Genomic DNA, 26,908 nt, shown 5'->3' on the forward strand with positions numbered 1-26,908 from the left:
TTGTCCATCACATCATTCTCCTAATGATGTGATCCCGTTATCAATGACATCCAATGTTTATGGTCAGGAAACCATGACCATCTATTGATCAACGAGCTAGTCAACTAGAGGCTTACTAGGGACATGTTGTGGTCTATGTATTCACACATGTATTACGGTTTCCGGTTAATACAATTATAGCATGAACAATAGACAATTATCATGAACAAGGAAATACAATAATAACCATTTTATTATTGCCTCTAGGGCATATTTCCAACATCATTTATGATCACAAAAAAAATTAACACAATTTCTTTTTACCTTGTGACTGACATACATAACTTGATTGTTTCGGTGAAAAAGACATGATGTAAACCGAAAAGGTGACTTTTCATGCGCTCCATGTAAGTGGCCACTGCTGTAAATCTAATCCCTTCTGGCTCTGTCAACTAGCCTGTGGATTCTCATCTCATTTGTCAACTAGCCAGTGGATTCTTGTCTCCTTTGCTTGTTGCTCCGGTGTCCAGTGACGGAGAGGAATCTTGATGCCTTGGCTCCAGCTAATAGCTTAGATTAGTTTATTTTCTCACAGAGACTATGTTCAGCCTGATGGCAGCATCACATCTTCAAGTTGGTCTTTCGGGTTTCGATTCTCCTCAAATTCATCCATCAAAACGGATTTTATAGAGCTTCGATGTAGATTACTGCCTGTTAACATGAAATTGTGTTGTATGTAAAGGCTGTCACGTTTCCTTGTATAGTTCCTAGATTGTAGGATCTCAACAATCACGCCCGGGCCTGCGTGCCTATTCTTCTGGGCTTGCCATGTATGTATACTCCCTGTAACAGACGCTGTAACACGAGATCATCAATTCCATCGTTCAGCTTGGTATCAGACACCAGGACCGCCATGGCCGACGACCTGAGCTCTTCCTCCTCCGCCGCCACTCGTGCTGCCTCCTCGCCGAGCTCCCTCTCGGCCACCTCTTCCGGCACCTCCTCCGCCACTGCTCCGGCCACCTCTCCACCGTTCGTCTTCGGCACAACCCCCGCGGCCTTCAGCGGCTCCTCCGCCGCTTCTGGATCCACCTTTGCACCCCTCTTCTCCTCCACCGCGCCCTACCCCCAACACCACCGGCGCCCCCTGCTCGCCACCCCATCTTCAACGACCACATCTCCAACCATATCAAATTCCTCTTGAACCCTGCTGAGCACAACTACCATAAGTGGAAATCATTCTTTCTCATGGTCCTTGTCGGTGTCAAAACCGGCGGATCTCAGGTAGGGGGTCCCGAACTGTGCGTCTAGGCCGGATGGTAACAGGAGGCAAGGGACACGAAGTTTTACCCAGGTTCGGGCCCTCTTGATGGAGGTAAAACCCTACGTCCTGCTTGATTAATATTGATGATATGGGTAGTACAAGAGTAGATCTACCACGAGATCGGAGAGGCTAAACCCTAGAAGCTAGCCTATGGTATGATTGTTGTTCTGTATCTTGTCCTACGGACTAAAACCCTCCGGTTTATACAGACACTGGAGAGGGTTAGGGTTACACAAAGTCGGTTACAATGGTAGGAGATCTACATATCCGTATCGCCAAGCTTGCCTTCCACGCCAAGGAAAGTCCCTTCCGGACACGGGACGAAGTCTTCAATCTCGTATCTTCATAGTCCAGGAGTCCGGCTGAAGGTATAGTCCGGCCATCCGGACACCCCCTAATCCAGGACTCCCTCGGTCCTCCTCCGCTACGGCGTCAGCTACCTCATCGAACACCCACCACCACCCAATGCCGACTCCCAGTATCTTGAGCTCGATACTCACGTCGCCCTGTGGATGTACTCTACCCTTGCCGACTCCATCGTCGATCACGTGATCGGTGCCGCCACCACCCACGCCCTCTGGACTCGCATTCTACTTTCTCGCCAACCGTGTTGCGCGCTACATGATCCTCAATCGCCAGTACCGGAACCTCAAGCAGGGTGATCTCTCCGTCGATGAGTATGCCCGCCGCATGAAGCTGCTCACCGCCGGTCTCGTCGACATCGACCATGCCGTCACCGAGATTGACCTCACCACCCAGTTCCTTCACGGCCTCGATCAGCGCCTCGAGACCATCCGCGTCGTCTTGGGTGACACTGTCCCCTTGCCGCCGTTTGAGACGGTCTTCTCGCGGGTGAAGCTTGCCGAGGAGAACCTCGCCCAGCGCGCCTCCGAGGCCCCCGCCACGGTCCTCGCCGTTCACGGCATCGGCAGCCCCTCCAGTCCCTCCGGCTCCACCACCGGCGGCCCCGGGTCCCGTTCGGACGACAGGACGGATCGCCCCCAAGTGCGCGCCCCCAAGCGCGGCCAAGGACAGTCAAACGGACGCGGCAACAACCCTCGCCAGGGCGATGGCGGTAACCGCGGTCGCGGCCGCGGCCGCGGACGTGGACGTGGGCGTGGTGACCAGGGTGGCCGCGACTCCGTCCCGCGCTACAACCCTTACCTCGGCTTCTTCGCTCCATACGGCATGGCCATCCCGCCTCCCCGCCCTGGCTGGACTCCTCCGAACTCTGCCGGCGTCCTTGGTCCACGTCCAGGCTCGCATGCACACGCCTACTCCATGCAGCACTCGGCCTACCCTGCGTCGGCGCCGTACCAGCAACCATCGTGGGATCATCTTGCCATGCTCCATGCCGCATACAGTGTGCAAGGGTTCCCCGCCAATGGTTCCTCCCCCAACGACTGGTACCTCGACAGCGGCGCCTCCCATCACGTGACCGGCAACCCTGGTAACCTCAACCTCTCGAATTCTTCATTAAAGCATAATTTATCTAGCATTGTTGTAGGTAATGGTAGCCATATGCCCATTCATGCCACTGGATCCACCACTCTTGCCCCGTCTAATTTTTACTTACGTGATGTTCTTTTCTCCCCACATGTCACTACTAGTCTCATATCTGTTCGTCAATTCACCAAAGACAATTCTTGTTCAATTGAATTTTACCCTTTTGGCTTTCTTGTGAAGGATCTTCGCACTCGGAAGGTCCTCCTGATCTCCGCTAGCTCCGGCGACCTCTACCCCTTTTTCGGCAATAACAAGGCTTGGCGCGCTGCCTTCACCACTACTGTCTCCGATGGTGATGTATGGCACCGGAGGCTTGGCCACCCTAGTGCTCAATCTTTTACTTCCATAGCACATGATTTTCTTCTACCTTGTAATAAACCTCATATGTCGTGTGATGCGTGTCAACTTGGACGCCAACCCCGTCTCCCTTTTACTTCTTCTACTAGTCGCACATTTGCTCCCTTTGATTTAATTCATTGTGATTTATGGACCTCTCCGGTTACCAATACTACTTAGTTGTACTTGATGACTACTCACATTTTTCATGGACTTTTCCCTTGCGCCACGAATCAGACACATCCACCATTCTTCAACGTTTCTTTTCCTATGTTAAAACCCAATACAATGTAGTCATTAAGGCCCTACAATGCGATAACGGCGGAGAGTTCATCAATCATGACCTACGCTCCTTCTTCTCCACCAACGACATCGTTTACCGTTTCTCTTGTCCCCACACTTCACCCCAGAACGGGAAGGCCGAGCGTCTTCTCCGTACCACCAACGACATCGTTCGTACTTTACTTCTCCAAGCTAAGCTTACCCCTCCGTTTTGGGTTGAAACGCTTCACACGGCCACCTACCTTCTCAATCGACGCCCCTCTCGAGCCATTCATGGTAACACACCTTACTTCCAATTGCATGGGCTCCACCCCACGTATGATCATCTTCGAGTGTTTGGTTGCCGTCTCCCCGGACGGGAGGCTGAGCTACCATAACTAAATCTGTGCCGCACATACTATCAAGACAGACCGCAGAATAACCACGCTCCAACTCCAGTACGATTCCGAGGGCATTTCGAACATTAAACTGATGACAATTGCCGAAATTCCTTTCAAGAACGGCGAGAAATATTTACGCTTCACTGCAAATTAGTATCTGTAATCGTACATTTTAACATGGAAATCATAGAGCTGAATGGTGTTGGTGCACCATTCAGATCTGCTACGGGATTCTTCGAGATCATTTGGTGATGCCTGCTGCACCTGTGGTGGCTGTGTCCATTGGCTCGATGTCGATGAGGAGGCCCTGAGCCGGGGACGGCAGCGGGTACCGGGAGAAGCTGCCGTCGCAGCCATCGGCGAGCTTCCACCTGAACCCGGTGACGATGTAGTGCATGGCCACCAGCGCCTCCACCCTAGCGAACTCGTTTCCCGGGCATACGGTCGCGCCGCCGCCGAACGCCACGAAGCTGTAGGGCGGTGCCGGGCTCTCGAACCTCGCCGGCTCGAACCTGCCGGGCTCCGGGAAGATGGCCGGGTCCCACTGCGTCATGTTCATCGCCCCCAGCACCTGCCAGCCCTTGGGGATGAGGTGGCCGTCGAACTCCGCGTCCTCGACCACCCTCTTGAGCAGGGAGAACACCGGAGGCACCAGGCGCAGGGTCTCCATCGCCGCCGACCATGTGTACTTCATCTTGCCGAGGTCGTCCCATGACAGAGCTTCCCCCGGAGCCTTGCTCCTCGCGACCTCTTGTTGCTCCGCCACGACCCTGCCGTAGGCCTCCCTGTTGCCGTCGAGGTGACGGAGGAGGAAGGTGAGGAGGGTGGCCGTGGTGTCGTGCGCCGCTACCATCATGAACATGACGTTGTCGATGATATCCTCGTCGGCTAGCCCCTCGGCGAGCATGTGGGTCATGAGGTCGTCGAACGGCGAGCTGTGCCCGCTCTCCAGCTTGGCGCGCTTCTCGCCGATGACTGCCGCGACGGCTCGCCGGCCTCGCCGGCTCGCGGCGAGGCACTTGCCGTAGGAGGTGAAAGGCAGGTTCACCGGGATCGCCCAGATGCCCCTCACCAGCTGCTGGAACTCCGCCGAGAGCTCCCGCCTCACGGCGGCGTGCTCGGCTCTCCCGAGCCCGAAGATGACGGTGCACATGATGTCGAAGGTGAGCGACTTCATCGACGGCATCACCGCGACGGTTGCGCGGCCGTCCCAGTGGGCGCGGATGTGGTGCCGGACCTCGTCGTCCATGCTGGCGACGTAGCTCCTGACGCTGTCCAGCTTGAGGAACTGGACCATCATGGCCCTTACGCGGCGGTGGTCGTCGCCGGCCAGCTCTCGGATGTTGCGCCTGCCGACCATGCTGTTGAAGGAGGTGGTGGTCTTGGCGGTGAGCGCGGTGCTGGCGAAGAGGAACTTGTTGGCGGCGGGGCCGACGAGCAAGGCCGTGGGGAGGCCGAAGAGGGAGAGCTTTGAGACGGTGCCGTACTCGGAGGCCCAGCGCCGGAGCCATGCCTCGGCGGTGTTGGCGCGGAGGGCGCGCAGTAGGCCGACCGTCTGGCCGACGACGGGGAGGCCGAAGGAGCCCGGAGGCAGCTGGCGGCGCCGATCGTCCTGAGATGGGCTCTGCTTTCTCAGGTGTGGCAATACCAAGAAGATGGAAGCAACGACTACTGCCGCCAGAGCTGCCAAGACGGAAGCCTCCATTTCCATCCTCTTGATCCAAGCTCTCCAATGGTTGTTTTTCTGATCAGATGGACACTCGGTCCACTATGTATAGTAAATCTTTGATGAGATCAGCTGCATCCAAGCTTAATCTTTTCATTGGTCTCCTACAAATAATAGTATTGGAGTACTTCATTTGTTTACTGCCGGTCGGAATTATTGGAGGGAATCATGCTCACGATGGATTCCACGGGAGTACGGACAAACTGTAGCAGGTACATAAGCAATAGAGGGAGAGGATTAATTAACAGTTCATTTACACTTCCGAGGGTGCCGTTTTTTTTTAGACGTTCGTCCTTCCACCTCTATCACATTATTTGTCTTTGAGTGAAAGTCCTAACTATGGTGTGTGGCGACCGCATCGTTGACGCCATTCTCTTCTTGAAGGCGCCCTCTTGGGAGATAGCTGATTGGTGGACACTGTTAGGTTAGTATTGGCCGCGATCTGAATCAGGAGTTGGTGCGGTGCGGCATCTATCAAGTCAATGACGGCGGGTCTCGGCAGCGTGGCGCAGCGGGGTCTCGGCGATGGACGCCCGCAGGGTGATTGTGTTGTCTGGTCGTCGTGGCGTCGACAACAGCTGTGTCTGGCAAGGTCAATGCGTGGATCTCTCCTAAAGTTGTAAGTTGGGACGACGGATGATGGTGGCAACGGATTCTGGAGCATGTGCATGCACGGCGCGTTGATGGTCTGCCAGACCGGTTGGTAATCTCAACTCGCCATGGGGTAGCTTGAGGAGGCCACCGGATTAGTTGATGTGTGCTCGTGTGTGACCATGACACATCATCAAGCTAGTAGGTGTATTGACATAGATTATCAGAAATATGACTTTAGGTTGATTCATATATTTATTTTGTCAGACTCTGTTGAATAATTTAATAAAGATGATTATGTGCACAAGGTCAGGGTTATCTTATTTTAAGAAAAAAATACACTTGATGCATTGGCGTGCCCTGTTGCGGCGTGAACTTGTGTTAATAAATGATACATTGTAAAATTGAGAATTCATTTGCGACGAGTTCTATAATCTTAAAGTTTGAAACAGATTGCACTCATGATATAGACAAAAAATTGGTAAATGCACTCAGTTGTTTGGAACTCGAATATTTTGGCAAGTGCGAGAATGACGTACCGTTTAGTATTTATTCTTTTAAAAGAATATCACCAACTTTATTCATTGGAAACAACGAGTACATTGTTTGTGAGAATAGTTACGTCTAATGGCTCCTCCCCCATGATCCTCGTGAAGGCCAATATGCATAATGTTGAGTCGTTGAAGTCAATTTTGGATTCCTATTGTGCCGCTTCAGGCATTTGGTCGGTGTTGATAAATCCAACGTATTCTTCGGTCCTAATACAAGTGCCGAGTTGAGTGAGCAGATGTGTGTAACTCTGAATATCATGACTGGGATCCTAAATGATAAATATTTAGGCTTGCCTGTCAATGTAGGAATGGATAAATTGGATTTTTTTTCTGTATTTAAATGATCATGTCATAAACAAAACTAGTGGTTGGAAACAAAATGTTTATTCGTTGGAGGAAAATAAATATTTCTCAAGTCTTTTGTTCAAGCCGTTCCCACTTGTGCAATGTCTGTATTTAAAATTCTTAAAAAATCGTAAATGAGTTATTGATGCGATGTCACTGGGGAGACGAGGATAATTTGAGAAGGATGCATTGGATGGCTTGGTCAAAAATGTGTGTCTCAATGAATTAAGGAAGGGTGGATTTTTGGGACTGGCGATGTTGGCTAAGCAGGCCTCGTGTCTTCTTGAGAATCTCGACTTTTATGTGCTACCGTTTTAAGAGCCAAGTATTTTTCTAATGGTGATTTAATGAACACAAAGTGAAAACTGTTATTAGTTAGATGACGGGCCATCATTTACCTCCGGTAGAGATTCATGAATTAGCTTGTGAAAAAATAAAATGAATACAGCAAAGGAGAAAACAAACAGGAAATAAAATAGAAATAGAAAAACAAAAAACTATTAAAATTGTTGGACAACGAAACTAAAAGCCAGGGAATGCTTTTTCAAAATCAAGAAAAATGGTCGGCCCAAAAAGACACTCTTGATCTCTAAAAGAACACATCATGACGACACCCATATATCTAACGCGGGTCACAATGAGAAGTATCATATACGGACATCATATGATACACTTTATCTTCACAATGCCTAGTACTATCATAGCTTGATATCATATTGACATCATTTATTATTATGTATAACACATATTGGTACATCATTTAATATGATATGGTATCATATCATGATACTCAATCCCATCTCTCCTCGTTTAGTTGTGTCACCTCAATAAAAATCCCTAGTTGGCATGCATGATACTTTTTAAAAAAAACACAGTACAGGCTCATGCGCTCATATATATGCGCATACACTCATCCCTATGAATACATACACACACACCCTACCCATATGAGCACCTCCGAAAGACTGATCCGGCATGTCATCTTGAGATTCACGAAGTCATCAAAAGTGCCTCGTAGTCAACCGAAACGTTTCCTCGCACTGAACGCACGTCGCCGGAAATCATGAAATAAATGCAAGCAATAGGACTACCCTGATGGGCTGGGGATGCCACTATCCATCTAACCATTCAACCATAGATTAGCATGCATGATAAATATGAAACTTTCATTCTGTCTTAATAAATTTTAGAGAATACGCGGTCGCTAGTTGCAACACTGAACCACGAGACAAGAAGAGGCCCCGACCAACCAAAAATTGTCTTGGCGGCACCAGCTTGTCCATTCATTTCTCATCCCGGCAGGTTAATCGGCAGCACTCATTAACCGGCCCTGATATTGTGCTCTCTCAAGCCTGAATCTCCATCCTGCCTCCGTCCCTCCCCAGAAAGGAAAGAACATGGCAGCTGCGACTGCAAGGCAGCTGTTGGTCCACAGGATCACATCCTCCTGCTCCTCAGGGACGCTTCCGAAGCACACTTCCAGTTGCTTCCAAGCCGGAGGCTGGAACAAGGCCGCGAAGCTCCCCAGTTTCAGGGCAAGGGTGACCGTGAAGCCGCCGTGCGCCGTGCCGGGGAAGGGCGGCATTGTGCCGGCCGACGACGACGGGGTCAGCCTCGGCACCGTGAAGCTGCCGGCCAACATCGACGTCGCTCGGTTCGAGGGGTTGCTCTTTCAGGTCAGTAGTAAGCATTCCTTGAGCCGTGTTGGAGTATGATATGCCTGGTCTTATCTCTCAGTCTCAGCTTGGACCTTCAGTTGAACTGCTTGGTAGAACTGATGTTTATTTCGAACCTGTTTGGCAGTGGGGGAACAGTCTCTGCCAAGGCGCCATGTTGCCACTGCCAGTGCCTATCAAGGTATGGCGACCCGAGAGCTGACGATATGGTTGATACTTCAGATACCTTCAGTTGATACAATTTTTCATGTGCAAACAGGTGGACAAGGTGGAGGGTGGGATCAGGCTAGGGTTCATCGGGATCGACGACGGTGCGACCTCGCTGCTGGCCTACATCGACTGCCTGGTGTCTCCGGCGACAGACGGCTCTGGGTTTGTGTTCCGAGCCATCAGGAACGGTGCTATGAAGGACATGGAGCCGCCTGGGGAGCCCAGGATCATGAGGAGCCTCCTCATGGCGCTTCAGAAGTCCATTCAGATTGCGCGAGTTTGACAAGCCTGTTCAGATTGTGCAAACTTGACAAGTCTGCTAAATTGTGCAAGTTTGACAGTGATTAAGGAACATGATGCAGCAGGATTATCATTCTCTGTTGATACAACTTGTAATCCCTAAGTATTCTTCAAGGTCTCCTTTCATGTTCTCTTCCAAGATAAAGATATAAATTCCATTAGAGGAAGTAAAGCTAAACAACTCCACTGTCTTCTCTTTATTCATAATACTTCCTGAAGGACTTCAACAGTTAGACTAATTGGTCGAAAATTTGAGTTACAGAGTACACACCCACACGGTAAGGAAAAGATGTCAATATAACAACTTCAGCATTGTCAACCATCACCTTTAAGTATACATGAACCACTGTCAAATTAGGCTGGAAAAAATCAGCCTAGAACTCAAAGCGCCAACCACTATCTCAAACACAATGGGCAAACACAGTTTCGATTATGAACTGGAACACGCCTCTAGCTTTGGGAGGACGCTGCGCCACGCATCAGCAATATCTTTAGCCAACTTTGCTTGACCTTTGGCAAACTCATGGAATGCAAGTCCAATATCAGCTGTTTTCTGCTCCTGGAACCGTGCAAGCTCCTCGTTCATTACACTAACTATGTGCTCGTACCTCTTCGTAGCCTCCTCACTGGCTGCTTTCAACTGCATTTATTCACAACAAAACACCAGTCAAACAAATTATTCATTCACAATTTATGCTCGCTCGACATATAGATCCTTAAAATTAATACTTACCTCGCTGAACTCAGTTTCTGACTCGGTAAACTTCTCAGGGTTCATGAACTTCATTTTTTCACTGCAGTAAGAATAGGATGAGAAATTTTCCAGGTAATAGTACAGAATAAACTTCTCAGGGTTCATGAACTTCATTTTTTTCACTGCAGTAAGAATAGGATCGACACTACAAGGACCTTACACCTTGTGTTGTGCCAAGAGATTAGAGATTTCATTATTTAACTATGGAATTTTTAAATTGGTAGGCCCAGTTTTGATCAGTTATTATCCTGAAAGGTGAAAAACTCCCTTAGGACATTTTCCCTAAATTATTACGCCATGTCACTAAGCACGAAATATGGAACTTGCAATATGCAATACATACAGGTTAAGCTCTTTATACTTCCTCTCCTGGTCCAAGTCAAAGTGCTGCCTGAAAGCATTGGCTCGATCAAGCATAGTGGCCTGCCATGACCATGAGAAAATTAGTCATGACCTCAATTTGCTTTGACATTTCCTAAACATTATAAGAAATTCTCTATTTGCAGTTAATAGATGGAAGAGAAAGAAACTCACCTTTATTGACTGCACAGCACGCACATAATCTTTCAAAGGCTCTTCAAAGTTAAAGAGAAGGTTGTCTGCCTGTAGTAACAGCATATCAACAGCATTAGGTAATAGAAGTACTAACTACTAAATGAATGGTCATATGCTATTTAAAATGAAAAGTGGTACTATGATAACAGGTTACTAATTACCTCTCTTTGCAGCTTTATTGACAACATTTCTGACTTCGAACCAACTTCAGAAAACACCTTCTCCAACGAATCCCCTTCACAGGCGCCTAAAAGCTTAATCGCTTTCCCAAAGTCCGCCAAAGATTGCCCAAGTTCTAATGAAAGAAAATCAGAATGGTGTAATTGGTCTTGCAATCCAGTTTAACACTACATAACCAAGAGCAAGTTGAGATATTGTTAATGGCCTCCGAACCGCAGCCTTGTGCTCGTTAGAATACCATGCACCAGGTCATCTATTTCTATCTTTTTGGAAGACCAAAATTTTAACAAACACGACATTTTACTGCTATTTTACATTGGGGCTGAACTCAAGAAACTTCTTTTAGGATCAAGGTATTACCTCTGTGCCTTTTTACAAGGCGAAATGCTTGTTTCTGGGCCTCTGCTAGATGATTTTCTAGCTCAAATATATAATGTTTAAGCTTCTCATATTCAGGAGTAGATTCTTCCACTGGCTTTTCTTTTCCCAGAACAACATCACTGACCTTTGACTGTACATCCTACAGAAATGATTACCAACTATTAACCAGTAACTGCAAATTCAATATTAAGAAAGGAGAGGGGGGGGGGGGGGGGGGGTTGTATGTTGTATCCAGTTATATCAAGGACGTCTTACTGGGCAATGAAGGAACCATACCTTAAACATCTGTATGAAATCTCCCGGCTTCTTAAATATACCAGTCTCATAAGACCTTGCTCTATCCATTTTCTGTTTCATGCACACGAAAAACATAACATGAGCTGAAAGAATGCCATCAGCAACTGGAGTTTCTGGTGAACTTTTATCAATTAGGCAGTCAAATTACTCTTATTTTATTTAGTTCCTTAAAAATTCAGTGCCATAGCAATAATGATCAAATCATTGGATGACGAAATATATGCCAGTCAGACCAAGAGTTACTTGATTATTAGCAGGTACCTAGGTGAACAATATGATAAGCCTCCAGTTATACATGCAACTTATAATTCATATGTCAAAAGTATCTGTAACATAGCTGTGAAGAATAAAAAAAACTTAGCTAACATTAAATGACTATATAGATTAAAATTTATCAAGTAATTGTAGAACTCAGCTTATGCAAATACTTCACCTCTTCATCTGCCTGCAAAAATGTCCTCAAATCTTCGCTTTGCTTAAGTTCAGGGTGTGAAGCTAGTCTGTTGATGAATAGGTCCAAAGCTTGGCGCCTCAATTCAATGAATTCTTTGCTAAACCGGAATTTCTCTAAGAATAGAGCAAAGAAACAACAGCTCGGTAAGCAATAAAACACAATATTGGCACTAAAGTGGTCGATACATTTATGTTACTCTGCAGGGAATATACAGGATAGATTGATGATAAAATCATATTACCAACTGCATTCTTCTCTGGAAGAGGAGGTATAAAAATGCCTTTGTACTTCTCAGCTAGCCGATCGTGCAGCCACTCAAAATCACTATAACGCCGGATAACAATTTTCTCTGCTCCCTCGAATTCAGGTAGGTTAGTCTACAGAGGTAAATATTAGCAAATTAGTAAATCAATAGAAGCACAGTCAGCATATGGCCAAGAAGGAATAAATATATATCTTCTCAAGTAAATGTAATGCAGCTCCTAGATAGCATGCAAGCACAAGACAAATATGGAGAATGAAAAGTAACACGAGTGCTGGAGGTCAATTCAATAGGCTAAACCAATGGGTGTGAATCAACGATAGAACAGTACACACAAAGTGTCATCAATTGGCGGTTTACACAATATTACCATGTCATTCCGCGATCATCTTTGTCAACACACGAATCAGTAGGATCCAGAGTCTAATGGTGCGGGTCACTGCAATCTTGCTGAGTTTCTTGAATGAATTAAGAACTCACCCGTATTTAAAGTATGTTAAGTATACAGACAGAAGTCTAATGGTGCGGGTCACTACAATCTTGCTGTGTTTCTTGAATGAATTAAAAACTCACCCGTATTTAGAGTATGTTAAGTATACAGACAGATTTAGTCGTGAATTGGTGTGAGCAATGCAACAGATGGTGCTTCCTCATAGAATCATTTAATTATGGAACTGAAGTATTTCCTTTTTAAGCGAAAGAAAAAAAAATTATGTTCCTTTTTTATTCAAACCATGCAGGAGAGCTACATATAAATATATTAAGAAAGGCTAGAAGTGTAGAACATAGTTCAAGGGTTACAGCTAGACAGTCAAACCGACCACAAAAACAACTACAAACAGCCCAAAGGTGATCTAAGGCAGGAGAGCGACCAATCCCTCCATCACACTTGGCACTCGACCAAGCCCTCGAAAAAATTACGGAGGCCGTGACTTGGTTATTGAAGATTCTTTGTGTTCCTTCCATATAATCGACTCAACCAAGATGATTAACAAACTATTAGAACCTCCGCTGAAGTCGCACGGGGAGGGGGCGAGGGGTCCTTAGAAACACAGCCTATTCTGTGCGATCCAACAGGCACCGTCTTCGTATTGTCCTGATGCTCCATAGCTGCTATCTATTGCGATTTCACGACAACATTCAGAACTGTTCAATGTCCTGTACTTTTCTTTCGTCGTACTTAGCTCTACTAATTAGAGAAAATCTTTTAAGGGCTTTCTAGTACCTACTCAAAGGCCACAAGAGTGTGCACACCACTGAGTTCATTAATTACTGGGCTGTTACTAATTTCCAATGTCGGATCTAATTTAAGAAACCAGAGTTCATAAATTGAGCTCCGCTGTTCCAGCCTGACTGACACCTAATAGCCGGCGAAATTTGCTCTAGGAATTGGCAACACCCGATGGACATAAGCAAACAATCAATTCGTACAGAACCACACTAAAAACTACTGAATCTGGACCAAATCGAAGTAACCGGCAGGTAGGGGACTTGGGACAGAGAACGAGTCGGATGACCTTGGTGATGACGCGGTAGGAGATGTAGGACTGGACGCCGGTGCCCATCTTGACGGGATCCGTGACGCAGATCGACAGGAACGGCGCCCCGGCCGCCGCCCCGGGCGACCGCGGGCTCTGCGACTGGCTCCTCTCCTGCGAGAGCACGCGTAGACAGATTCAGTGCCAAAAAAAATTACCGGCCGAGCGCGCGGGCGGGCGGCGGAGGGGCCGGAGAGGGGCGACGGAGGGGGCAGGGCGTCGGAATTTACCGCGGAGATCATGATGGCGAGCTTCCCCTGCGAGGCCTCGTCTCCTCGTTGCGGCACGGCGAAGCTACGGGAACGAGGAGAGGGGGCGACTTGGGAAGAAAACGAAGAGGATTCTCTTTTTCTCTTCTTTTTTTGAGGGAAGGATTTTGTTGGTTACGAGATTACTTTTTTTTTTGGAGGAAACGTCAGTGGATCTAGGCCCTGAGCAAGTCCGTTTTAGCCCAGCTCCGCGGCTAGTCGGCCCGCCACAACTCGCGATTAAGACCGGCCCAGCTTGCTTTTTCCTAATAGTAAACAATGTTCTTTGCGTCTCCAAGAAAAATGTTTTAATAATCCCAAAAATGGTGTTTAACTGTGCTTCGAATAGCTCCGACTTCGTTCATGTTCCGACGGTGTGTTGAGACCGTGGCGGCAATCTCTTCACTAAATAAGTACTTCCGACTTCGTTCCTGTTCTGACGGTGTGTTGTTTTGCCATCAGTGGGGAGTGAGTAGTTGTGGTTCTTTGTCGGTTGAACCTTTGGTTTAATTATGTGGGATGTTAGTTCCTTTTGCACAATAGAGATTGCTTTTTTCTTTCTCGGCGGCAGCAGACGATGCTTTCCTTCGTGGTCGAGAAGCTCACTGCGACCTAGGATCTTGATGTCACGACCAAGGTGCACTCGCTGCCCCAACGGGCAGGAGGGTTGAAGTCTTTCAAGAAACTGAAGAAGAATTCACTTGGTGGAGTCCTTGTGGCGACAATGATGACTCATTGCTACAACGAAGTTCTTTCTCATGTGAGTGGTTCTTGTAGACAACATCTCGTTGGAAGTCAATGGTAATTATTTTACTATCTTGCAGGGGCCTTTGCAATTGTTTCTTTATATGCATACTACATTTTGTTATTAGAAAAAGGTTCTTTGCAATGAACAAAAAAATTCCCTAGCAATTTGAAGTTGCCGACCACATCTGTTTTGGAGTATCTTATAGTCGGAATTGTTGGGATTTCCCTTTTTTGTTATTTGGTTTGGCGTGTGCGGAAGATGATGTGTGTTTTCTTTTTTCGATAATGTGATGTTTTGATGTGTTTTATTGGCTGTGTATTTTTTCATCATATGCTAATCAACTCATACTTATGTCAGAAAGTTTCTTGCGCAAGTGACTGCGTTATCATATTTATGCCACAATGGCACATGGCGCTTCTTTTTTCTAGGCGGCGAGAGAATGTGCGAAACAGATGTGTTTTTTAGGCTGGTTACTGTCGATTAATTTGAAAAAATCGTTGAGCCAGTCAAAATCGTAAATCAGATCCAATATTAGACACCTTAACTAAATGAGAGAGCTTCTTAAAAAATTATTGACCCAATCAAAATCATGAATCATATCCAAAATTGAACGCCTCAATTGAATGAGAGGGCTTCAAAATTAAAGAGCATAGATGATTTCCTATATAATTCCATTTACGCTTCGTTTGAGTGTCTCCATTGGAGAGCTCCGCATTGAATTGGTATGAATTCCAAATCAATGAGGAAACTGAAATGGTATGAATATTAATTCACCTGTTTGGTTGTCCAGCGAATTGGCCCTTGAAATGCCTCTGAGATTTCAATACCGAATCTTGTCTGGGTGACAAACTTTGGAATTGCACAACTACATTACCGGGTTATACCTTATTCTACATGACTCAAAAATGAAATATAACGGATAGTTCACAAATCTGCACAATACATAAACAAAAAATTGGTAAATAACAGAGAACAAAAAGGTCCTCACATGAACCAAGTTCAGGTACAAGACAATGGTTGGGCGCCATGGGCTAGTGTAGGACAAGAGATGGGTACACGGGGGTGGGCGCGGCGGACAGGGAGAAGGCCCGAGGCAGAGCGCCCGTGGCCATAGGAGACCTGCACCTCCGCCGTCGCAGCCCTCCTGGTGGTCGCCGTGGTCCTTCTGGATGCCGACGAGATGCGACCTAGACCAGGGGCAGGGACAGGGTGAGGAGGATGGAACGGGGCAGAAGCGGATTGAGTAACCGGCGCCTATGTCGCCGTGGTCCTGCTGGTGCTTGCCGGCGAGGTCCTCGTGGTGGCCGCCGGAGATGCGCGAGGACGGCGATGGAACTGGAGGAGGGAGCAGGGAAGGAGATGGGTAGAGAAGTAGGAAGCGGGTCCGAATCGAACCTGGGGGATGGCCGCCGAGCTCCTTGGGACTCGCCGCCGAGCTCCCTGGTGGTGGACGCTGACCTCCCCGCGTCTCCTTTTCTTTTTCTCCTCGAAGACGAGGGGATAAGGCAACGAAGGGGCACGTTTTGCGGGAAAGGGGCAATTTAGAGGAAATCGGAGCACCAAGGCTCCGTATCGTTGAAGTGAAGCTTTGGTAGGAGGGAATACGGGGTTGAATTTGGTTTCATTTTGAAGCGGCAATTCACAGTCCAACCAAACAGCTGAATTGTAATCAAGGAATACCAAATCCATTTCAGGCACCTTAATTCAGACATCCAAACGCAGTGTTATGTGAAATCTCCCTAAGTTCTTTTGTTCCAAATGGGACCTAACTCTTTTGAATCAAAGGAGCAACTCCCTTTAAAAGAAATATAAGAGCGTTTAGATCACTACTTCACCCATTTCTTTACCGAGGAAGTAGTATAATATTAACACTGCAGTCATGCTAAGTGATGTACTTATGTGGCCAAATATTTATGAAGAAATCAGGTATAGTACTACAAAGAATGTCAGAAAGGAAAACTCAGAACCCCTGCCGTGAAAAAAAAGTACTGCACGGATCTGAAAACCCCAGCAGCATAACCTTGGTGGCTCCGTTCTTCCCCAAAGGCCAAAGGCAGCAGAGTCCAACAAACCCGCGGACCCACCGAAGCCCGCGCCGGCACGCATCCCTCCCCTACTGCGCTGCCGGATCGCCGCCTCCCCACCGGTGACGTCTGCCGTCAATCGCGAATCCGGCGCCAGCCGTTACACCGCCCGCCCGCCCGCCCGCACAGCCTCGCCTCGCCCCGCCATGGATCGCGCGCGCCACAAGAGCTCGCCCAGCTCCGAGCGCTTCCTCGGCGCATTCCTCCCCCGCGCGGCCGCCGCCGACCAGCCCGCCTCGGCGGCCTTCGAGCTCGACGAGGACGACCTCTTCGGCTCGGGGGTCGGATCTCCCGAGCGGCCGCAGCCGCCGCCGCCGCGCCGGCCCTTGTTCATCTCCTCCTTCCGCGCCGCAAACCCTAGCCCCCGCCTCCGCCGCCCGCCGGGGGGCATCCTCGAGGCCCTCCCCGAGCGCCTCGGGCCTCTCTCGCCGCCCCCGTCCGCCTCGTCCGCCTCGACGTCTCCCGCGTCTCCGGCGACGGCCCTTCCGCGCATGATCCCCGCCATCCCCCGCCCGGCGCCGGCGCCGGCGATGCAAATGCCGCAGTCTGCGCCGGTGAATGTGCCGGTGGCGCGGATGCGGCGGCCGCCGTTCGAGGCGTTCGCGAGTGAACCGGACGAGGAGGAGGACGACGAGGAGATGCTGCCGCCGCACGAGATGGTGGCGCGCTCGCGGGCGCGGGAGTCGCCCATGACGACCTTCTCGGTGCTGGAGGGCGCCGGGCGCACGCTCAAGGGGAGGGACCTCCGCCAGGTACGCAATGCAGTGTGGCGGAGGACCGGCCTGCTCGATTGATCCATTGCGTTTGCATTTGGCAGCTGCCTTCGGCCACAGCGATTGAGTTCGTGTGCTTGAATTATTTTGTACATTACGCGTGATCAGGTGTTAATTTTAGCTACACCTGTAAAATATGTGTTGTATCACTCACCAGTGCGGCATTGCTCTTATTTATGAACTCTCTATTTGAGCTGTCAGGAGACATTTGAACTATTTGGTATGGATCAAGATAATTGTGTTCGTATGGATGTTTCTGTGTTAATTTACCCCAATAGATATGGTTTATCGATCCTTACTATGGTTACATTCCGAAAGTATGTAGTTTTAACATCGAACGATGTAAACTTGGGCATATTTTGAGATATTGTGATGTAGATTAGTTTGCACTGCACTTGTGGAGCTGGATTCTTTACTGGAGCTCGTTAGCTACTGCAGCTTCGTTTGGTGAAGAAGATAGTTTTGCTGTTCTTTTTGCCGATGTGATTCTGCAAACTATCCATCGTTTATTGTATTTGAGGTCGCGTGTAGGACATGGAAATGGATCATGGGTGCAATATTGTTCAGGTGTTATAAATTTTACTGCAATTGATGGTGCTGTTCAGTGTTCAGGGTCCGAGTTAAATATGCTCTGCCTGCTGCTTAGCTGAAGGTGTGTCCCCGAATTTTCATTTTGATGTTTACCTAGATATTAAAATTGTTTTAGGAAGTTTATACCTTAATCATAATTTAGAGTAGTACCAAGACACTAGACTATGTGAGAGATGCACAATCAGGCAGTCGACTAATTTTAGTCTAAACCCAGGTTTAAATATTGTTCAGAGTATAGTCGGTGAACACCATCTTTTATGTATGCCAGATCGTCAGGTCTATGGAGCTGTGATTCTGGATTTCCAAAAGAAATCGATGGCTTAGCTGTCGAAGTAGTTCAAGCAAACAGAAAATGTAGCTTATTGGAACTCCATGATCCCCCACTTGTTTTTATTATCAAGGAACACTTGTTGCCTTTCCCAGCTGTATGAACTAGAGATTGGTCGCCAGCATATCTGAAATCTTGTCTTGATAGAAAACTGGCAATGATGTGTTGAGGATCTTCTTCGTACTACTATACAGGAGTTGTCTGTCTATTCCGTATCAGGAATACACGGTCCAACCAATAGAGCAAAGGGCAAATCTTTGTTCCTCATGGATGCTCTGTCTGCATATTCTGTATTGGGCCGGTCATAAAGGTTCATACTTATTCCATATTCAACATCCCAATCCCATTACTAGCACTTCGTCGACCGTTAAAAAGAGGAAATGCGGTGGAGCTTTGGTACAATGCTGCTAGCGCTTTTAGCAGTGGAATGGATTCGTTGTGAATTCAAGTCTGATCCACTAAAATCTCACTTTGTCTGTCTGACCGTATTGCACTTGTGAAGCTCTTATTCAGTTGCAGAGTCCCTGTGCCCATGCGACGAGGATGCTAGCGAAGCTTTTTCCCAGGGATATCTGTCTACTGATGCCAGGAGGTGCAAAGGAGTCCACTAAATCTTACCGTGACTGTATCATCACTGCATGGCGGGTTTTCTGACCCCGTCGTTCAAAACTGAATTGAGGGCTGAAGCTGGATACATCAGTAGCTGTGTGTTGGCTGCGGCAGGAGCATGTGTTGGCTGTTGTGTTTGGATTCTGGCTGGAGCCAGCATGTCGGTGCAGGGGCAGGGCCTGGAGAACCAGAGATCCTGCGTGCCAACTGCAGCCTCGTCTCCGTCAAGAAACTGCAGGCACCTCTGTTAATCAACATAGGCCGTTTTAAAACGTAAACGTCCTATATTGTGAACAGAGGCGAGGCACGACTTGGTGGGTAGCAAGTTCTTCTGCGACAGTTTTTCCCGTATGACACCACTCGAAAACAAGAAGCCTCACCCGGCACAGTGCCTTTTATTTTTGTTTTGTGAAGTAGCCGGCACAGTGCTACTCTTTGCCGGGCCGGCGAAACAGACGTGAATGGCGTCGTCTCCGGTAGGGCAGGCCCAAATGCCGCACCCCCGCTCCCCCTAATGTGCCCTTCTGGACCTGCCCATGTGCGGGCCGCTATATTTTTCCATTTCTTTTTTATTTTATCTATTTCTTATTTTAACTAATTCGGGATTTCGAAAAAGTATCGAAATTTGAAATAAAATGTCTAAGAAAACATAAAATGTTTGCAGATTCATTTTTTTGTGATTTTAAAAAAGTTTGTACATTCCAAAATATCAATGATTTGAAAAACAAATGTTCAAAAAATCAGAAACCATTCATGATTTACGAAAATGATCATGAAATTGAATAAATGTTTGAAAATTCAAATAATGTTCAGGAATTAAGAAAATGTTCAGACAATTCAAAAAAAACTGTTTGTGAATTTCAAAAAAGTTCTTCGATTCAAAAAATGTTTGTGAATTACAAAACAAAATTCCCAAGTTAAATTTTCATTGACAATATGTTCACAAATTAGCAAAGAATGTTCACTATTTCAAATAAAATCATGAATTTGTAAAAAAATCATGATTTTGAAAATACTCGTGATTTCAGAAAATCTTCGCGAATTAAGATATATTTGCAGATTCCCAAAAAATGTTCGTTCTTTCAAACAAAATCACGAATTTGTAAAAAATGTTCACGATTTTAAAAAAATTCATGAATTTGATGTGCATTATTTCAAAAATAGCTTATTAAAAACTAGTCATGACTTCAGAAAATATTCACAATTTCAAAAAGAAGAGGAAACTGGGAATTAGATAAAGTAATAAAAATGAACCTGAAAAAATAAGAAAAGCAAGGAATGAAAAAAGGGAAAAAGGAAAGAAAGAAAAAAAAACACAAAAAAGGAAAACCAGTTTGGAAATTTTTAGAACCTTTCTAAAATCGGAAAGAGCTAATGGATACGCGCTCGGTCGCTAAGTAGCAACCGACGCGCCAAATAGGGTTGGCCTATTTGGCAACCTACACGCCAAATAGGATCTGCCGTGTTCAATGGTCTGATATGGACTTAGAAATTTTTTGGTGACCTAGTTGCCCTGGTAACTAGGAGCCGTTATAGAAATACGTATCTAGAGCTGTCGTCTCCTCTCCAAGAAAGAACTTAGAGCTTCTCTACCTCCGGTTGGAGCCACCAATAGTCTATCTCGTCTCCAGCGGCCCTTGGGCCATGGAGGCGGTGTGAATGCGGCCCTTGTCGGGGGGAGGGATTTTCCTTTTTTTTTCAGGTGTTTTTATGAGTTTGTTTAGGGTTGTGTCTTACTTAGGAAGATGAGGCGGGAGGCGGCTCCCTGAAAATGGAATAAAGTTCTCCTCGCTTGGCCCCCATTCTAGTGATGCATCTAGTGTTGTCGGAGGGTGCGTGGAGGTGTGTCTTCAGTGGATCTCATGAGATTAGGTCGGTGTTGGTCTTCGGTGGATCCAATCTTTATTCGTCTTCGTTCGTATGTCTATAGGTTGGATCGTTCCGATCAATACTTCTTTTCATTGACGATGGTTGTTGTTCTGCTGCGCTGGTCCTGTGAGGCCTTAGCAACGACGACTTTCCTATTGCCTACCACAACAAGTTTGGCCCGGTTGCGGTGACGAGGGGTGATGACGATGGCACTGAGTGGTCTATAAACATGCGTATAACTTTTATGATTTTTGTGTTATTTGTACTGTCATAACATGAGTAATACTAAATCTGAAGTTTTTTCTAAGAAAAACTAGGTGCTGTTGCTCGCGTGGGTGAAAATGGATAAAAGTGACCCTTATTTGAAACTACAACACAAAATGGTCCCAATCTGAATATATTTCACGAAATGGCCCCTTTTGCATGACGCCTAGGGCTAGGGCGACATGCTATTCCCATGACTTTTGTCCCCATCGTACGTCTTTGAAGCGATCCCCATGACTTTTGTCCGGTCCGGTCCGGTCCGTCCGTAGATCTGGTCACGCGCGTTGCGGTGCCCTACACGGCCGGCGCTGTGCTACCATACACAGTGTAGACTGTGGTGCCATCCTGCGCGACCCCGCTCCTGGCCTGGCGCCGAGGCTGTGCCGCATTGACCGACCGCGACCCGATCGGCCGTGTCTTCACTGGACGGCAGTGACCCGGCCCCTCTTGACAGGTTCTCGCTCCAGGTTCACTGCGTCAGGTTCTTGCAGTGGCAGCCAAGCTTCTTTGAGGAACAACCAGCTCGGAATAATCCGCAGTTGCCAGAAAAAACGCGGATCCAGCCGAGCGTCTCTCTCCGGTTTCTTTCAGAGTCAAGAGCTTGACGCATGGAAGTGGCCAGTTGCTCGCCACTGACCCGACGAAGTGAACTCCAAAGACAGCAAGACTGACACGGACCTCCGCAGAACAAATATCGAGTTTGCTTCACGCAGAAACAGTGAGTCTGCATTACCGCCTTGTAGTATTACTTTTTTCAGGCAAACGAGGCGTGGTTTCGTGCCTGCCGAATTCTCCTGCAGCAGTTTTCTCGCACGGCACCGCTCGAAAACGAAAATGGTCACCCGACACCGTGCTATGCTGCCGGACCGAGCGGCGAAACAGACCGTGAATGGCGTCGTCCCTCCCGGGTAGGGGCCAGGGCAGGGTAACCGGGAACTGTTGCCCGCGTAGCGACCGTGTCCAGGCCACTCGGTCTGCTCCTGCGCGCAGCCACGCAGTGCGGTCAAGCTCCCGCGAACGTACGAACTGTGTCAGATCGGCATGCATGCAGCTGGAGATTCCCGCGGGCCGCGGTTCCAACTGTTCTCGAGGTCGCGGGACCCGGGCCGTCTTGATTCGATTCCATTGGATTGGATTCGGTCGGGTCCGTCCGTGGATTTGGTCGCGCGTGTCGCGGCGCGCTGCAGCCGGGACGGCACGTTAACCTTAACCTCTGTTGATGGCAAAAATCGTATGCACATCAACACACTCAATTCCTGAAGTGATCAACAATCTAGCCGGTCTTCTCTTTTGCTGTCTTTTGCTGTATGAGAAACAGAACGGCCTTCTTCTTGCTGATCTCAAAGAAAACTTGATTCTCCTGGACAAATCTTCAAGGATCAACGGCAAACGGAACCTAAGCGACATCTAGGTCCCGTTTTCCGGGTGCAGCGGCATAGGGTTGGCCTACTGCCACGGCGATCTCTGAACTTGCAGGCAAGAACAAAGGAGTCGATGGGGAAAACGAAAAGAAAAGAAAAGCTATGCGTGGAAATAAAGTAGATATGTTTTTGTCGATGTTGGGTGTCCCACTACTAGCCTCCGACCCTACCTATATATAGGGCGATCTGGACATTGATCCTTTGATCGATCAGGAGACCGATCTGGTTACAACTCTGTTTTACAAAATTTGGTCCTTATCTGTACATTCAAAATCTAAATAGGAACCTGGTTTCCTTGATAATAAAAATAGTATAACCAGTGACGTCCGCTCCTCTCTGTGCTCCAAAATAATCAAGCATATCTCAACCACCATCTTATACCTGATGGTGGTTGTACGTGAACAAAACTGGAGTCTAAATCTTCAACTTCCTGTACTCTTACCTCCCCAACTCCATCAGCGTGTGTATATCTTCAGTTAAAGAACAATCTTCAGCTTAGCACATTAGCATCATGATTCATATTTTTAATCTGTCAAATTTGACTATCAACAACCTCCAATCCATGGCCCCATCGTCCTTGCCCCGGCGTGCCGGCTCGTACACCCGCTCGCGTCGCGTTGCCGGCCCCGGCTCGCGCGTGGCGCACTGACCGCGACGCGACCCCATCGGTTGCATGCATGCTTTGGCCCGAAGCAGGGATCCACGCGGAGACGCGGGCGGTCTCCTCGGTCGATCAGGTCGCGTCGTCGTGCATGGCTCCATCCATCGTGCGCTAGGCTAGAGCGAGCAACGTCGCCGTCGGGGTGAGCTGGTGCCTGCTGGCGAGCCGTGGCGCTGCCATGGGACCAAGGGACAGGACCCGGTCGGGCATGTGACCGGGTCCCGCTGGCGGTCTGCTCGGCCGCCCGGCCGCGCGGGCGGAGCTCGTACGTGACGGACGCGGAATTGATCCACACGGGGTGATGGGATTTGGGATGGGATACGGATGATGATTATGCTCCATGACCATGGGCGCAAAGCAAAGCCCTCGACTTCGACGTTGACGTGGGCACGCTTGATACGGTAGCAAGCTAGGCCGCGATACGTCCACTCGTAGCTAAGCTACGGCCACTTCAAAGTGCCCCGGATCAAGCCGCCGGTCACGAGTACTTGATTGCCAATGCCATTTTCTGGCTATACTGATGTGAGGCCAGCTTCGCCCATTCATGATAAAATCCTTGTTTTCCTAGTATCTTAAAGCTAATCAATCTCCTTTTTTTTGCGGGGTAAAGCTAATCAAGCTCATTTACAATGGAAAGAAATTCGTTGTGTACCATCAAATTCAGTCTGAAACAAGTGTACTTCTATTTTGTTGCTGCACAATGAACATTATGATACACTTATTTTTTTTTAAAGCCCAACGAAACTTTGTGTAGTACACTCCCTCTGTCAACTACAGTAATATAAAATTACTTAGGCCACTGCTTTAGTGATCTATAAACGTTCTTATTTACAGATGGAGTGCTTTGAAACAAGGCAAACTTTGCCAACAAACTAGAAAATGATAGTATCTCAAAGCAGCAATGGACAGCGGATGCGTATGTGGCCTAGACGGCTTATCACGGTCATGGTAGAAAACTAACTTTCAGCAGATTGTATCCGAAGTCAGAATATACTCGCATAGAGTTTGCATAGACATAGTCATATACGGGCTTTGTAGGCCGCCCAGTCGTGTCTCTAGCTGCACGTACTTGTGTACGGGGGTGCACTGAGGAATTATCCATCTCATTCCCGATTTTAGATTGGCGTATATGTTCATATATTTTTTGCGGGAGGCATATATGTTCATTTGACCATTGTGTGTATGCATAATGTTGTTTTGTGCGTCTACTTAACTTTCTTTGCAGATATGTACCATCGTGCTCCTTATGTTGCAAAATGTTTGGCATATCGCTAAAGGCAAAACTATGACTGTTCATTAGCGAATATTTTTTCTGACAAAATAATTTAATTTATTGAAATGTCGCATTGGCGCGTACAACTGCAATGATTGCAAACCCCCGTATGTACTAGCATGATAAAAACAGGGCTACCAAGTCCACAACTCACTGAATTAGAAGTGTCTTGTTGGAGGGATGATTCTCAGACTAAACCGCCGTTCTTATTTACAGACTAGATTTCGTGGATCATCAATAAGGCAAGTGACACTTTGATCATACCTCCTACTACCCAGTTTTATTGCATTAGATCAATCCTCAAACATTGCATGATTAGGATCTAATTAAATTGTGGGATGGGAAGTAGTTGAGGTAGTACCTATTACCTGTTTATTATCAAACCTTTGGGAGTTACTTCTACGTTTGCTTATTATGCCATGCTATGCTAGTAGACGTGAATTGGGTGAGTGATATCCATGACAGATGTGAGTTTGTTAATTAATGGTTTATCTAAGGTGGCAACTTAAACACACATCTGGGTGGATTGAGGCACCTGGGTATTCCAGGACTTGCCTGTTTTTCTTTTGGACCGCCACCCAGGCTCAAAGGGATCATGAGACTATTCATACTAGAAACTTCCGTGTGCAGCCACAAGCTATTATGGGCTCTAGCATAGTTGACTAAGTCGCGCGAACTCTTATAGTGATAGACTAACAGATGTAGGGGATGTAGGTGGTCGGTCTACCCGATCGTAAGGTGCTAGCGCTTCTGAAAGACTATTTCTCGGTCATCCGTCTTCTCAAACACCATGTAGTGCGAGAAACCAAATGGAGGTGATCGAGTCTTGTGGGGAAAAGTGCGCAAACCTCTGCAGAGTGTAGTAAAACTAATCATGGTTAGCCGTGTTCCCGGTTATGGACATCTTGAGTATCTAGTACCTGGATTTTCATGTGAATCTCAACATGTTACCCTAAATTAATTTTGTTGGGTTTTGTTTAATGATGATGCTTAATTGGGATTCAGGATGCTGTCAACCATTCTCAATGTTCAACAACCACCATGATAGTAAATAAATCTATTCCTTTGAAGTAGGAAAAAATTGGCTTTACGCAAAACTGTAACCATAGAGCTTTCCACCAGCCAAATATGCATATAGTATAGCTGTTTCATTCCATTATTCTCTATGTGTTACCTTGCCAGCATATTCCATGTGCTGACCCGTTTCGGGCTGCAACGTTAATGTTGCAGACTTTTCAGACAACGATTAAGGAGTTTTTAGGTCGTGGTTCTATACTCAGTGATGCCGTTGGAGTTGATGAACTCACTTATCTTCCAAGCCTTCCGCTGTTATCGTTATTAGATGGCCTTAAGCCATATTTATTGTAATAAGTTCTCTCTTGAGACACTCGATGTAATAAGTGTGTGATTGCTACTCTGTTATAAATCCTCCGAGTACTGTGTGGTGTCAGCATTACTGATCCAGGGATGACACCGGAGCACAGATATCAGACTGTTTGAGGTCTGGTCACTACAGAGATGGTATCAGAGCACACGCTGACTGTAGGACATGACCACTAAGCTAAAAACCTAGAACACTATTCACCCTCTTCTCTTCTGACTCCTCATCTTTTCTACTCTTTTAGGATGACGGATGCAAGGAATAAGTTCGCGCAACCGGATGAAGATACACCCTTTGGACGTCACTTGAAGGAAGTCACTAGATACCTGAACATAGGAGTACCAAGCTTCACCGGAACCTACAACGCCACTTTACCTGAAGAAGAGCGCTGGATGATTCAAGTTCAAGTTCCAGGAAGGACGTTCATGCCAGTCACTAAGCCCATAGAGTTTTCTTTTGATGCACCAACTTGGAATCGAGGAAAGAGCATGGCAGCTCACATCGCCATGGGACGCATTGGAGAAGTCTACCGCAATGATCTCAAGGACACTATCTACCAGATTTGTGGGTGCCGAGATGAGCACTGGGAGATGATCAGTACCAGGAAGGATAGATCAATTGCAGCTTTTATCCAGGAGTTAAACCAGCACATTCGACGACAGGAGAACCAGATGTGCGCCGACATGATAGATCTGAAGAAGGCAAGGACAAGAATCAAGGAACTGGAGGAAGAACTCAAGGCTACACGTGAAGATTATGAAGAAGAAATTGAAGTATTGGTGGATAAGAATGCCGACCTAACAATGAAGATCGGGATATTTATGGGAGGCCCTACACCAGTAGATGAAGACGAAGAACCCAAGGAGATTAGCCCGGAAGACTACATCATCATCGACGACACCGACACGGATCCAGATGAGAGCGATGATGACTATATTGATGAAGCTGGAGCAGATATCATGGAGTCTGCAACCGAAGAATATTTCTAGTAGACCACCTCATCAGTAGTAGTAATCCACCATGTAAATACA

The 26,908-nt window shown here is 47.3% G+C and overlaps 4 protein-coding genes across 4 annotated transcripts; 2 read left to right on the forward strand and 2 right to left on the reverse strand.

Annotated features, from left to right (window-relative positions):
* Positions 1 to 3,908: 3,908 nt before the first annotated feature.
* LOC125529115 (cytochrome P450 716A1) lies at positions 3,909 to 5,619 on the reverse strand. The gene has a single exon (XM_048693518.2). It carries the CDS (start codon positions 5,516 to 5,518, stop codon positions 4,049 to 4,051), a length of 1,470 nt encoding a protein of 489 aa, XP_048549475.2. The 5' UTR covers positions 5,519 to 5,619; the 3' UTR covers positions 3,909 to 4,048.
* A 2,687-nt stretch (positions 5,620 to 8,306) lies between these two features.
* Positions 8,307 to 9,338, forward strand: LOC125529114 (uncharacterized). The gene is made up of 3 exons (XM_048693517.2): positions 8,307 to 8,696; positions 8,824 to 8,877; positions 8,956 to 9,338. The coding sequence occupies exons 1-3, from the start codon at positions 8,418 to 8,420 to the stop codon at positions 9,187 to 9,189; spliced, it is 567 nt and encodes a 188-aa protein (XP_048549474.1). The 5' UTR covers positions 8,307 to 8,417; the 3' UTR covers positions 9,190 to 9,338.
* Positions 9,339 to 9,374: 36 nt separating this feature from the next.
* SNX1 (sorting nexin 1) lies at positions 9,375 to 14,012 on the reverse strand. The gene is made up of 11 exons (XM_087513548.1): positions 13,858 to 14,012; positions 13,607 to 13,741; positions 12,069 to 12,204; positions 11,807 to 11,940; positions 11,353 to 11,424; positions 11,056 to 11,215; positions 10,677 to 10,810; positions 10,495 to 10,563; positions 10,304 to 10,383; positions 9,940 to 10,000; positions 9,375 to 9,846 (listed from the first exon to the last, which is right to left on the reverse strand). The coding sequence occupies exons 1-11, from the start codon at positions 13,867 to 13,869 to the stop codon at positions 9,637 to 9,639; spliced, it is 1,203 nt and encodes a 400-aa protein (XP_087369674.1). The 5' UTR covers positions 13,870 to 14,012; the 3' UTR covers positions 9,375 to 9,636.
* A 2,707-nt stretch (positions 14,013 to 16,719) lies between these two features.
* Positions 16,720 to 17,731, forward strand: LOC125531947 (uncharacterized). Its single transcript, XM_048696150.2, has one exon. The coding sequence runs from the start codon at positions 16,854 to 16,856 to the stop codon at positions 17,499 to 17,501; it is 648 nt and encodes a 215-aa protein (XP_048552107.2). The 5' UTR covers positions 16,720 to 16,853; the 3' UTR covers positions 17,502 to 17,731.
* The last annotated feature ends 9,177 nt before the right edge of the window (positions 17,732 to 26,908 follow it).

Source organism: Triticum urartu, chromosome 3A, assembly GCF_056163025.1.
Source record: "Triticum urartu cultivar PI428250 chromosome 3A, HENAU_Tu73, whole genome shotgun sequence".
Taxonomy (NCBI): Eukaryota; Viridiplantae; Streptophyta; class Magnoliopsida; order Poales; family Poaceae; genus Triticum; species Triticum urartu.

Excerpts from the sequence above, each read along its gene's own strand:
- LOC125529114 (XM_048693517.2), top strand. The coding sequence starts at position 8,418 with ATGGCAGCTGCGACTGCAAGGCAGCTGTTGGTCCACAGGATCACATCC. Across the intron at positions 8,697-8,823 it reads TCGAGGGGTTGCTCTTTCAG|TGGGGGAACAGTCTCTGCCA; the intron begins GTCAGTAGTAAG and ends CCTGTTTGGCAG. Across the intron at positions 8,878-8,955 it reads CACTGCCAGTGCCTATCAAG|GTGGACAAGGTGGAGGGTGG; the intron begins GTATGGCGACCC and ends ATGTGCAAACAG.
- LOC125529115 (XM_048693518.2), bottom strand. The coding sequence starts at position 5,518 with ATGGAAATGGAGGCTTCCGTCTTGGCAGCTCTGGCGGCAGTAGTCGTT.
- SNX1 (XM_087513548.1), bottom strand. Across the intron at positions 10,564-10,676 it reads CAATAAAGCTGCAAAGAGAG|GCAGACAACCTTCTCTTTAA; the intron begins GTAATTAGTAAC and ends CTGTTACTACAG. Across the intron at positions 9,847-9,939 it reads CAGAAACTGAGTTCAGCGAG|TTGAAAGCAGCCAGTGAGGA; the intron begins GTAAGTATTAAT and ends GAATAAATGCAG.
- LOC125531947 (XM_048696150.2), top strand. The coding sequence starts at position 16,854 with ATGGATCGCGCGCGCCACAAGAGCTCGCCCAGCTCCGAGCGCTTCCTC.